Below are 14,460 nucleotides of genomic sequence, written 5' to 3' on the forward strand. Positions count from 1 at the left end.
TCTCTCTTTAAATATATAAATTATTTATTAATAGTCTGGTAAAAAATATCTTATTTTCAAGTATAGTCATATTATGAATAAATTTCTATATATTGTATGTAGCTATTTTTAGTATAAATTCTCGATATATATATATATATATATATATGGAGAAAGAGAGACCACAAATCTTATTTACATTAAAGATATATACATAACTTGTCTTGCATTCATATTTTTGCAGTCATATTGCCGGCACTTTGTGCATATAGCACGGAACAGAACCACAAATCGTGGACATAGCATGTTACCCTTTGAAAAGTTTCATGGACATGGCTATGTAGTTCAATGTCCACGTTTTATGGACATAGAGGCGCTTCAAATACGGGTTCCACCTAAATCAGGGGCATGGCCGCTCTCAGGCTTCTCTCTGGTACATTATAGATTTTCTGCGCACAATACGTGAAACGGAACGCGGCCTTAGGGTGGATTTTCATTTGACGCTCGATGCTCATTTTTAGCGTCAAAAGATATCATGTGATCAAAAAATGACGAATAGGTATCTTTATTTTTAGTCACGTGATGTTTTTTGACGCTAGAAAATAAGCGTCGAGCGTCAAGTGAAAACCCACCCTTAGATGATCCCTGATGCGATACGCTCTCTATGGATATAAAATCGTGGACACGAACTATGAAGCCAAGATCCACGAGTGTTTTCAGTGGGTAACAAATTCGGGTTGTGTTCCGTACTACGTGCTTGAAATGTCGGTAACACGAGTGTTGTAATTAATACAAAGTGCTTGTGTAAATAAATTTTTACTTTAAATAAATTTTTTGTGGTTTCTCTCTCTTTCTCTCTCTATTAAGATATTACCTGGTATTATATATTAATCACATATCGTCTATCACCACTATCGCCACCGTCATTACCACATGATTTTTATCAGAAATATTCATCATTGAAAATAAAGTATAAAATACAAAAAATATTCTAGTTTATTTCTAAATATTAAATACTATAAATATTAAAATTAAAATAGAAGATTGACTCAAATAATAATAATTAAAAATTAATTAAAAAATTGGCAAGTAAGAGCCAATAAAGCGCGGTAACTGGAGCACAAGAAAACGTTATAATACATAAAATATTGCGGTAATGAATTTTCAATAACATAGTATCTCTTAAGAAAGATAATCAGTAATATTGAAACAATTACTGATACAAAAACTCGTCAATTGATCAGTACTGTAATGAAATAGATCTCGATGGAAGATCTCGAAGCGCACATATTTCGCGTAATTTATTCATTTAAGAGTCGTGGAAACAGAAATCTAAAATAATAAATTATAGTTTCGATGTGAAATTGATTTTTACAAGCAGCAATTATTATTTTAATGATATTTATAGAATCAAATATAATTTGACCGCGACATTTTTTCTCGTTCTATTTTTCAATTATTTAAATATAATTTAGATTCAAAAGGCACAGCAAAACAATCGAATCATAGTTCGAATCGAATCGAAGTAATTAACATAATGAAAAGCTTCGTGATACATCAATCCTTTTAACAAATATTATTTAATTAATCTATATAATCTAAAACACTCCTCTACATTTTAATATTCCGTGTATATGTTAAAGTACATAAAATATTTCGGCAAGGAATGGATAATAACATGTTCGACTTTGGCGGCGTGTTTATAAGTCACGGACTTGATATCATTCGCACGGTGACTCTCGAGTAATAAAGTAGTGGTGAGAAACGCTTCGTATATTGTAATTTTTTTACTAAACACGATTACGATTAGTATAGAAACATAATTTGCTATAAATATTAATAAAAATTAATTAATTAAAAATTAATTAACAACATGAAACTATCTTAACGATAAATCGTTATCGAATCGCAATCATTCTTTATTGCGAATAAAAACAGAGGATACATATAAAAGGGGATAAGAGAATTATTTATGTTATGATCTTTCGATCATTGATGCTTATTATAATATTTCTTTAACAATATTAGAATTAAATATATTTCGATCAATGCTTTAAATTGTCTTAATCGGCAATCCTTGTTAATTAAACAATAGTTATATATCACGACATATTAATTTAATCTTTCAATCTTACGATACGTTAATACGTTGGATATATGAGATATATTAATATGTTGAAATATTTCAACCATGAATTAACAATAACATAGTATCCTACTTTGGCGACATAAACAGTACCGTGCTAATAATTTTGTTTTATGGTCTTGTTATACGAATTTAAATTTATATATTATATTATAAAATAAATTCCAAATTATATATTACATTATATATAAATTTATATATAATATAACCCTCCCATGGGATACATCTTGTCGCGGTGGGAGGGCTTAGTACTTGGATGGTGCCTTGAGTTTTATCTTAAATTTTTCTATTTATGATAAATCTTAAGGTGCCTGAAAGGGAAGCCAAGTACCCTTTCGTGTCGTCGGTGCCCTCAACGTGCCACGGACGGCAGCGCTTCGTCACCGCGTTTTGGCGTTGTAGCACTCTCGCCTTATCGCGTTTTCGCGTTCTCAAAATCCCAATTTCGTTTTTGTTAATGAGTCTCTACTTCCGATGCCAACTAACTGGGATGTTTCATCGAGTCGTTGCTATGCAACGTACTCACGCTTATGTCCCCCTTGAAACTATACAACTTTTGTCTGAAACATTATTGCTGAAAATGCTTCGTTAAAGAATTATCGAGGTGCGTTTTTTAAAATGGGACACCCTGTATATTAATACGTTTGAATGAAGTGAAAGCAAAAAGTGATCAAAAGAGTAAAGAAGAAGCTTGAGTGATTTTGAACATTTCTTAAGAATGTGAGATTGCCTGGAGACAAATGGCCGCAGAAGGTATTCCGATGGCTACCACAGGAAGGAAGAAGCACGACAAATCTCTACAACTTTGGAGATAATGTAACAAGTCATAATCCGAGGATTTAAAGAAGAGGATGCGTTGAATAAAAATGCATAGTAATTAAGAATGAAAAAACAGCTTGCAATTATATAAAATCCGTTAATAATAATAATATTTTATAATAATTATGTTACACTTTATAATTTATTACACTGTATTATATCACACAACAATTGCAAAGTTATTTCCGTTGAACACAAAATACTATTATGTGTATCATTAGCATAAGCAAATCTATAGTTTGGATTGTTCTGTGATTATAATGTCGCTCTCGCCGGAATTTTGCGTTAATAGATCCAAATTCCGATTATTTTTATTTTTCAGACAAGCATTTTTTGCCTGTTCCAAAAGATTCTGTGCCATTTGATTGCCCGTCTTCTCCACCATTTGCTTAAAGTAGCCATTCGGTTTGTCATGTAATAATTCGTACGGAGTGCCAAATTCCTATTTGTATATTTATGATATAATTAGTAAATATACGAATTCTCCTTCTTTTTCTCTATCCATCCAATTATCTCTCTCTTATCTATCTATCTAATCATCTCTCTTAAGAAATGTTTTAAAAATCTTATTGTCGTAATACTAAAAGTTTGCTCACAGTGTAAAAGAAGAAAAAATATTGTGAAGATATTAAAAGCTTACAAAAGCATTAAAATTTTATATTACACTTTATTATTTAATTATTTAATTTTATTTCAGCGTTCTTCCAATTACGATATAAATTTAAATATTGACTGTTTATTATATATATATATAAAGAGAGAGAGAGAGAGAAAGAGAGAGAGACATATAAACCGATATTTGTTAAAATTCTTTTTAAATGCGTACAACTTTTTCTGAAATATTTATGTAAAGAAAAAAAATATTGTGTATTTTTAATTATATTTTTATAAAATTAATATATTTAACATTTCACAAATTACGTACCACGATGTAACCGTTTTCCATCACTATGATGCGATCACTGTCTATGACAGTATTCAAACGATGCGCTATCGTGATGACAGTGCAATTTTTAAGGTTCTTCCTTATCGTATCTTGAATTAAAGCATCAGTACTGAAAAAGGAAATACAAATTTAAAATAATAGCAAATACAAAACATTAAATTCGTAAATTACCCGTTTATTGATCGAGTATCTAAATCTTTACTGGAGATTTAATTCGATATGAAATATTCCGATATTGTTAAACTTTCAAATTTATATATTTAAAAGCACAAGCGCTTTGTGTAATGAGCTCGTCAAAATTTATTGAGACTTACTAGGAATCGATATTTGCTGTGGCTTCGTCAAGAACGAGCAAGTGATTATTTCTCAAGATCGCTCTAGCTAAGCATATGAGCTGCCTTTGACCGACGCTGAAGTTACGGCCACCGCAAAGGACATTTTGGTCCAACGCAAGTTCGCTTAGCTCGACTAATCGAAGCACCTCCCACAGCTTCACATCGTCATACTGATTGAACGGATCCAAGTTGTAGCGTAAACTCTCGGAGAAAAGCACCGGCTCCTGAGGTATGATGGAAATCTTGGAACGTAACTCCTGCAGATTCACCGTGCTCGTCTCCCGGCCGTCAATTTTAATCTCACCCTTTAGATCTTCATCAAACAGGCGAAAGAGCGCGGAGATTAATGAAGATTTGCCAGCACCAGTTCGTCCTACTACACCGATCTTCCAACCAGGTTCAATAGACATGTTCAGATTCTGCGAAATGACGTGGATGAAATATATGACGTGCATTGAATTGCAATGAAGGTTGATTGCTTCGTTTACCTTTAAGACAAACGGATTGTTCTTGTCGTACTTCATGCTGACATTCTTGAATGTTACTCGTCCTTGGGACGGCAACGTGGGCGGTGGAGGGTCATCCGAGGTAACGATTGGTTCCGTGGGAAGATTTGTATACTGGAGAATTCTTTCCACAGCTGTCATCAGCGAAAAAGTCTCGGCTATCTGTCTTATACTGCATTGCAAAACGCCGACCAAAGTTAGTGATCGTGAAATTGCCAGACCTACATCGCTACCGGATACATTGACTGAAAATTAACAAAAAAAAAAAAATAATTTCAAAGATTAATAAAAGATAGTATTCTGTATAACGTTATATACATGTAAAATATGTAAAATATATATATTTTTATTTTTACAAATTCATACAGAGAGAAAAAGAGATATATTTTTCCCTTTATTCATAATATCATATATTCTTGTATATTTTGACATCTATCAAAAATATATAACATTAATTGCGAATATTCAGAAATTGAAATGTTAAATAGAACGCACCATATTCACTTATCAGTATGAAGGAATAGCACAGGCAGATCATGAACAAGCACGTAATCGTGTCCAGAACGATACGAAAAACAGATCCACATGTCAAAACTTGGTACCACGCCCCACTATGAGTATTCTGCAATTCATCGAATTTGTCTTGTACCATCTTCTCGATATTGTTACCGCTGTTGCGGATCGTCGGTAATCCATTTAGCGTAGCGTTTATATATGAAAACAACGGGCTCTTAGCTAAAAACGAAGTTATATCAAATATATATATTTCGTACATCTGCTCCAAGAACTTTAGAATCCAGATTTAACATTATTGATATTCAATGAATCTAAAGATTCTAACTTATAACAGTTTGATGGGAACTTTGAATCCAAGAGTCCGATTTTAATGATTTAAGGAAATCAATAATAATGTAAGAAAAATATTTAAGAAATATATTTTATGTTCTGGATGATTACTTCTCTCTCTTTCCCTCTCTTACTCTCTATCTCTAAATACTTACTTACTCCTTCAAGACGTTTGACGCTTTGAGCAGTCCTGAGATAGAACTTTGCCCACAGATAAAATAAAATAATTTGTATGATTATCGGTATTATCATCCATCGATTAAGTATCGCCAATATGACAAATATAGCTAGTACTGCACTGGTCATCTGAAGTGCTTCAAGTATTATTTTGGGTAGCAGTTCATCTATCGTGCCAATGTCCTTTGAAAATCTATTTAAGATTCGACCTGAAAAAAAATTATACTATTTTTTGGAATGCTGTAAATACATGATTAAAGATTCATTTCTGTCAATCATTATGTTTTGTTCTATCACAGATAAACGTAGAAATTATTATAATATTAATAATAATCGAATTAAAAACAAATGTTTCAATCTTTTTGTCCTCAAATTCAAAATAATGCAAAACTATCGTGATTCCTTTTAATTGACATCTTTTCCTTTCTCTATATCATTCTTTATTCATCTCATTGCTCCACTTACCGGAAGGATTCCTGTTAAAGAAGGACATACGCGCCTGTAACAGATTGGAGAACATGATGTTGTGCAGGTTGCTGCTGGAGTTCAGGCAGATCTTCATGAAGAGAAAACTGCGGAATAATATAGTAACGGTGCAAGTGATAATACAGAATGTGTAAACGTATATAGCATCTATTTTACTGAGCAAACCGTCCGAATTCAACGTGAAGATCAATGCCAAGAAGCTATCATTACGCATGTTCATGTAATTTTTATCAATTTGATTGATGCCGGCAGTATCTTCATTTCGCCTGATCTCTTCCAAATTGGTCCAGTACGAAAGCCAGTAATCATTGCCAGTGGTAGCAACCTGACTGATGATGAAAAACAGTAGCAGCACAAACAGGATGAAATAATTCCCGCCATGGTGTAAATATTCTCTGAACACCTTACTGGATATTTGACCACGCATCATCTCTTCACCTTCCAGATTGTTTTCCATATAAGTCAAATCATCGTTTGATGATGAATACTGAAAAGTATTCACTTGGGCAATTTTCGCAAAGATAAAAATTAGTTTACTAAAAATGCACAAAATCACAAATCGCAAATAATGTATTAATAAAAACCTTATTTAAATTTTCATTATAGTGATTTTACTGTGTAAAACTATATTTATTATCTTTGATAATTAATATAACCTGTGCAAATATACTTCTAATTATTTGATTTATATATGATTATAAGTGAATTTTTATTTAACAAGTATAATACAAAAACATGATAAATCAACAAATGAGTTATAGTCTTACAACGGAGCTTGCGATCGACTCTTCCGAAGGACGCTTGGGTATCGGCATATTCCTTAAAGACATTTCCGAGATTTTTCTCGCGTTTTCTTCCTTTTCTTGCGCTCCATAGCTTGCCGTCAAGTCATTCATCATCTCAATGAAATCTTTGTTTGATTCTATCAATTCTTTATAACTTCCTTGCATCTTTACGATGCCCTTGAAAAGCAAAATTAAATTAGATTATATGAAGAATATTTTTATTTTTAGGAATATAATTTTTAACATGATCTCATAATAAATAATAATTACATATCTTTTTATAAAGTATTAAACTATCTTTTGACAAAAAAAAGATATTTTTAAGATTAACGTTAATTAATTTTATCAACATTTGTGATAATTATATAATTTTAATACACTTTTATTGATTTTTTAATTACGCACAGATTAAATATTTCTTTATCAAAAGTAATTAAAAAGAAAAAGAAATAATTAAGTTGATGATATATATAAATATATAATTAACATTTTATTATTCCGCACAACACACTAAGTTTTACTTCTTTAATAGAATGAAATTTTTGTATGAAAGATTTAAATTAATAATTTTTTTCGAGTTGAAAATAGTAAAAATTTAATGTAGAAAGCACACAATTTGAAAGGTCGAAATACCGATTCAGAAATATTTAATTTAACACACTCACTCGGTCCAGCACGATAATGTGATCCACACGTTTTATAAAGTGCAACTGATGTGTAACAAGAATCCTTGTCTTTCCGTAGAGATACTCGGTGAAGCATTTTTTGTAGAGATGTTTGGCAACATGAGTATCTACCGCACTCAAAGGATCATCGAGCAAGTAAAGATCCGCTTGCCTGTAGACTGCCCTCGCGAGATTGATTCGCGCCTTTTGACCTCCGGAGAGAGATGCGCCTCTTTCACCGACTATTGTCATATCACCCTGTGAAAACTGTTGGAAGTCCTTTAACAATGCACACACATGCGTCACCTGAAACCGCCAGTTGCTTGAATTATAAAATATCAAAGACCTTTAAAGAGCCTAAAAATGAAAAAAGGAGAATGTTTTTCATTTTAACGGTCCGTTTAGTGACTGACAAATATATTTTAAACCAATATAAAATTATAACTTTCATTCATTAAATCTTGATTTACCTCACTATATCTGACTTTATCGAAGGGTTGGCCAAACAATATGTTGTCTCTTACGGTGCCGCCAAAGAGCCAGGGTTCCTGGCTAGCGTAGGAGATGCGTATATTTGAATTGTCTATATGATAACAGTTAGTCATTTTACCGTAAGAAACATTTTTTGAGGGATCATGCGTGAGAATCACGGAACCTGCACCGAGATCCAACTCTTTCAGCAGCAGATAAAGCATGGAAGATTTACCGGAGCCTACCGGGCCGACCAGGGCGTACAGTCCACCCGGTTTAATGATTGCTGAAACGTTACACAATGTTGGTGGCAGTTGTCCGTTGATCCAATTTGCAGAAACGCGATGAAACTTCACGCAAACTGGACGATATGATTCCTCAGGAGTTTTATTGTTGACATCTATTTGATTGTTCGTACCAATCACTTTGTTTAATTTTTCGTTTTTAGATTGCAACGTTTCCTTAAAGCATTCCATATTTATTTCATCCATTAATAGAAGATCCTGCATGTTAAAGGTTAAAGATCCTACATTAGTAATTAAGCAAATACGTAAGGGCAAAAAATAGAAGAATCAGTTTGTAACGTAATTCGAAACGTGATAATACACATGATGATGCACCTCTAATCGATTCATAGATATCATCGTCTCGCCAAGTATTGTAAGCGCTTGCGGAAAAAAGAAAGCCGCAGTGATTTGAAGAATGTTGAAAAATGTTGTAAGAGTATAAGTCACATCAGCATTCAGATTATTTCCCGATAATACAAACATTATCAATGTAAAGTAAAGCAGCAACCTCTCCGTAAACATTATGATAGCCATATTTATAGCGCACATGTATGCCGAGAATTTAATCTTTTTGATTTCCAGCGCTCTCGTTATCGACACAAACTTGTTGAATGGTTTTTCCCAAGCATACATTTTTATTACCTGAAATGAGAAAAACGTGAATTTTGAATTTTTTCGCAAAATTTAAAATTCCTTTGTAAAATTTATTTAAAATTGTAAAAGAAGCGTTATATAATACAAGAACATGTATATAATGTAAGAAGGTTTATATAATTTATAATACTTTTATCCGCACGAATATATATATATAATCATTTAAAAATAAAATAGCGAATAAAATATTTTCCAAAAGTACCTGTATCCCGGTTACGAGCTCATTCATCAGCTGTATCCGTCGATCGGTCAATGGCGCGATTATGGCTCTAATATTATGGCTTAGCAAACTGATAGTTCCCTGAATAGGTATGCTAATTATCAATAGTACTCCGATGCCCATGAAAATCGAGACACCGACCTTCTGCCACATTATGTATCCCGCGATTATGATCTAGTAAATAAAGATGAATCACTAATTTCAACAGATAATTTTTTGTTACACTAAATAATGTTTTTAAGAAGATAGTGAATATGCAGGAAAATATGCTTCATTTTTCAACAGATCTACATTTCATTCTCAACGTAATTAATTAGTAAGATAAGTGTGCATAAATGAAAGTGGTATAAAATTAGTAAGATAAGTGTTTATAAATAGAAGTGATTTTATAAAATATAACAAAATAAATGTGCAATATATGTAAAAAATTAATTAGCTTAAGAAATTCTAATTACAGGAGGAAATCATAAGATATATTTTAAAGATGTTTATTTCTTTTTAATCTTTTGAATACAGAAATACTTTTTGTTAAATAAAATGTTACCTGAATAGGCGTAACCCATATGTAATGCAGATATATTGTTAATAAATCGAACCGATTCATATCATTGCTGAGAAGATTCACAATCTGTCCAGCACCGGTTCGACTTAAAGATGTTTGATTCAATCGCAATACCTGTAACAGTTTTGAGAGAAATTACAGGATTTATTATTGGGAATGACTATATCTTTAACTACTGTATTTATAACTGTATCTTTTGAACCATCGTTGATGAATTTCTTATTTATTTAAAAAATTGAGTAATTATAGTAAATTTAGCGTAAAGTTTTACTTTAATTTAATAATTTAATAAAGCTAGTATATAAAAGCTAGTATAAAAAATGTTTAATAATTATTTAATATAATATTGTCCGAATAATGTAGATTCATGATTAAAAAATAAAATATATCGAGGCATTTTTATTGCGAGCGACAACATATTTTTAAATATTTTTTTCTATCTATTTCTTTTATTGCATTTGGAAAGACATTTAAAAAAGGCGTCATTCGTTTACACACATGTGTGGAATTTCAGTATCTAACATACATCGAACGCTATCGACCAAAGTCGAAGAATAGACTTAATGGAGTAGATAGTAACTGTAATGTCATTTCTGTTGACGATAAACGCGCTATTGCCATAATTTTTTTTTGTATTTACATTCGCATGTTACGAGAACTTGCGAAATAGATGTCGAAGAAATTCAAACAAGAGTACTGGTCCGAATACATTTCAAAAATCAAATAGGATATTATTAATGAAGAATAGACTTATTATTTTATTTTTTATTATTACATGTTTTAATTTAAGATTGTATGTATTAATAATTACATATTAATGACAATGATTTATATTTTATTTGATGCAAAGGAAAGTATCTATGAATTTGTAAATAAGTACTAATAATATAATTATATATGTTATTCTTGTGTGTGTTTAAAGTGCATATATTTGTGTATATGTGCATATGTGAGAGAAAGAGACAGAGAGAGAGAGAATTATAAATTCAATACATGCAATCCACTTTTACAGAAACCGAAAAAAATCGTTTAAATTAATTTTTCCATCAGTGAAATCAATTTCTTTCGATGTTAAACATTTCATTATATTAATAATTTATTGATGAATCTTTTTCATTGAACTTTCGATATAAATACATGTCTCGCAAGTTTTAGTCAAAATCGTAAAACGATCGAAATTGACCTCGAGACGCTATTTCTGTTCAGGAAGAGCAGATATCTTTTTCTAGAGAGGTTCTTAGATTATTATATCGAAACTTAAAATTTATTTGTAACATTACCTTTCTATAGACAAGGGAGGTGCAGGCAACGCGTATTCTCATGCCGATTTGTTGCGACATTATGATAAAATGGTTCATCATCAAGGCAGTACTAAAAAGACAAATCACTAAACAAGCGATATAGATCATTGTCTTGTTTTTTTCTATTTGGTCTGTTGAATTTGATTCTTGAGTAAAATAACTGATGATCCAACCTTGCAGAATCGGTATCAAAATGCGTAATATGCATGACTAGAAACAAGAATGCATTATAATTAATATTCTCCTGCATATTTGTATTTACATAAATTTTTAACGTAATCTTTTATAAATCTAAGTAGAAAAATCTATCTCGACATATAAGTGCGAGATATGCAGTGCAATAAATTTTTTTCTCATTTCTTTTCTCTCTTTTTTTAATGTGAAAGCTATATCAAAAATAATTAATTTGATTAATGAGGGCAATACATAATATTTAATTAATTGATTTCTTCATTTACATAATGGTATTATATAATGGTCAAAGATATTGTTAACATTCTATGCTTTTTTGCAAAATTATCAATATTTCACCTCGATAAAGATATAGATTCCGATAATCGCATATGGCAACCAAAAGGCACCGAAGAGTGCCTTGTATAGTTTCGGACGAATATTCTTCTTCAATGGCACTTTCTGCCCGTCTTTGCCCACAGTATATTTCAGTTTTTTTAGTTTTTCCAATTCACGATTCCAATATCTAAATAAATATATTAAAATATTATTTATGCTTTGAAATAATTTTGGAAAAGGGAGTTGCTATTACTTTCCAGTTCCAAAGTGTTTTCATAATTATTTTATGCCTTGAAGTTATGGATGTAAAATTAATTTATTAAATATTAACAAGAGTTTCATGAATTTATTTGGTTTGGTACTTTTGTGAAATCTGTAATAATTGTCAAAGAAAAAAATTTATTCGCTCTTAAACAAGACATAATATCATTTAATTCGGAAGATTGTTGTACTTGTTTATTTAAATATTGCATTTTTTAATGGATCAAAATTCATTAACCATTTGATACCACTATATAACAGATAACAGAAAATTTATGATAGCTATATTTGATTTTTTGTTAATTAATCTAAATCATGAGTATTGTACCACGACAAAATCATGAATCACATTAATTATATAATTTGAAATAAAAAAGTTTATGAAATTATTTTTTTTAACTCATGACTTTATTCATAGAAAGTTTTTTCATATTTTTTCTTTTATTTTACACATCGGTTATATTTTATTATTTGTTATTAAATAATAAAAGATTATATTATAAATATAATATTATGTTTAAAATAATTATTAATAAATTATTAGTATATTATCAATAAATTAACTTATTATCTTTTTTTGTATAAAATATATAAGACCTATAATACAAACGATATTATTCGTTATATTTGTACGCTTTTAAAAGCAGGAAATACTCACTTTTCAAGATGATCTGTCACTTTTTTAGAGTCATCTTCTTGCAATGGTTGAAAAATGTCAGATTCCTGCAAATCAGTCTTCGCGCCTTTTGAAAACAAGTCTAACGTCCACCTATGCGCGAAACAATAACATAACTACATAAATTTTAATTTTATTAAGGTAAATTCGGTTACAAAGATAATTACATAAAATTCCGAAAAACAAATTCCGTATAAATATCTCAAGAGAAGTTTATTCACATACATTTTTCATTACATTCTTTGTAAATATATAGGTTAGTTATTTTCTATTTCAATTTAAAATAAATATTTGAAAGAAATAGAAAATAATATATATAAATAAAATAATAATTATACATATAATTAATAATAAGTAATTAGAAATTCCTTCTATTGGTTATGAGACAAATACTTATGGGAAATCAGAAACATTTATATATATATATATATATATATATATATATATAATGAAAAATATATACTTCATCAAAAAAGAAAATTTTTTTCTTGAAATTGATTTTCTCTTGAAAAAAACGGAAATTTTATTTTGTTTAAAATAATAAAATTATGCATTATTTCAACAGAATAATAATACTTTTTCTAACACAAAAACTCTTCTTAAAACAAGAATGTTTATCCTTTAAAAAGACATCTTCTTTAATATAAAAGAGAAACAAAAAAATTTCTGCTTGAAAAAATTGTTTTTTTTCCTTAAGATTATAAATCTTCAAAAGAAAGGAAAAATATTAATTTTTCTTAAGCTTTCATTTTTGAGTAAAAATCAAAATCCTCTGAAGAATAGAAAAATTTCTAAAAAGTTTCGGTTGCTCTAAAAATGTATAGAAAATATTGTATAAATATATTAACGAACCAAAAAAAAAGTTGACTAAAGATATTCGCGGTTTCCTTAGGATTCCGTTTCAAGTTGCGAGTTGAGTCCTTATTCATGTTGTTTCACTACCGATAATCTTAGAATTTTGAAGATTTTATAAGATTTAACAATAATTTAGACTGAAAAAAATTAAAACAATTGACATTCTCAACTTATCTCTTCTTCTCTTTTTCTCCCTTTCTTTCTTCGAGACACACTTTTCGAAAGTCAATTCTTTACTGAAACTTAGTATCTATTTACGTTACTTTTCATATTATCTTCAGGCATTGATAATAACGCTTGTATACAAGAACGTACTTAGTCATTTACTTTACTTATTTATAATATATGTAAATTGTTTCTTTTTTACATTTCATTTCTGTAAAATACATTTTTAAGCTAAACTTCTTTAAATTTTTAATATTTTTATATACTTCATAATATTTTTTTATGTTAAATTTGCATTAACTTTTTATAATTTTTGCAATATTCTTTGATATTATAACTTTTATAAAAAAAGATATATACATATATATATATATATATATATATATATATATATATATATATATATATTCCATCTAATAAATTATTTTGTATTATTTCAAATTATATTTTACATTAACTTTTGTATTAAACTTTGTATTGAAAGAAAATAAAAATAAAATAAAAAAAAATTTTTCCTCCTCGATGTATCTCCGCCATAACGAAGGCATTTGCCGGATGAGGAGGTTTGCGTACTCTCATGAACCTGAGAGCTATGCCGGCGGTAACGTGCGCCGATATTCATATAGATTGTTCTTATATTTAAGATCATTTTAAGTATAATCTTAGATCGCGTTTTAAGATTTCGTTCAGTTATTAAAATAGTTGTATAACATTTTCCAACTTACTTAAGACGATCTTAAATATAAGACTGGATTATAAATACCGGCCGTATAGTTACTGGTAGGGTCACTCATGCCAGACAGGTCGA

General features: G+C 29.8%; 1 protein-coding gene across 1 annotated transcript; it reads right to left on the reverse strand.

Moving 5' to 3' along the window:
- Positions 1 to 3,002: 3,002 nt before the first annotated feature.
- Positions 3,003 to 13,701, reverse strand: LOC145968440 (ATP-binding cassette sub-family C member 4-like). Its single transcript, XM_083093884.1, has 17 exons — positions 13,485 to 13,701; positions 12,615 to 12,725; positions 11,717 to 11,882; positions 11,165 to 11,395; positions 9,867 to 9,998; positions 9,305 to 9,496; positions 8,782 to 9,090; positions 8,161 to 8,664; positions 7,691 to 7,996; positions 7,008 to 7,202; positions 6,220 to 6,727; positions 5,733 to 5,963; positions 5,227 to 5,466; positions 4,714 to 4,976; positions 4,205 to 4,644; positions 3,870 to 3,999; positions 3,003 to 3,386 (listed from the first exon to the last, which is right to left on the reverse strand). Exons 1-17 carry the CDS (start codon positions 13,559 to 13,561, stop codon positions 3,177 to 3,179), a joined length of 4,245 nt encoding a protein of 1,414 aa, XP_082950010.1. The 5' UTR covers positions 13,562 to 13,701; the 3' UTR covers positions 3,003 to 3,176.
- Positions 13,702 to 14,460: the final 759 nt, after the last annotated feature.

Source organism: Camponotus vicinus, unplaced genomic scaffold, assembly GCF_025532165.1.
Source record: "Camponotus vicinus isolate PSW18456_S1 unplaced genomic scaffold, iyCamVici1.0 SCAF_3, whole genome shotgun sequence".
Classification (NCBI taxonomy): Eukaryota; Metazoa; Arthropoda; class Insecta; order Hymenoptera; family Formicidae; genus Camponotus; species Camponotus vicinus.

What these genes read in the sequence shown, in the direction of transcription:
- LOC145968440 (XM_083093884.1), bottom strand. Translation starts at nt 13,561, where the DNA reads ATGAATAAGGACTCAACTCGCAACTTGAAACGGAATCCTAAGGAAACC. An exon ending in TTTAGTCAACTTTTTTTTTG is followed by an intron (nt 12,726 to 13,484) that starts GTTCGTTAATAT and finishes TTTCGCGCATAG; the next exon opens with GTGGACGTTAGACTTGTTTT. An exon ending in AGCTCGTAACCGGGATACAG is followed by an intron (nt 9,091 to 9,304) that starts GTACTTTTGGAA and finishes TTCTCATTTCAG; the next exon opens with GTAATAAAAATGTATGCTTG.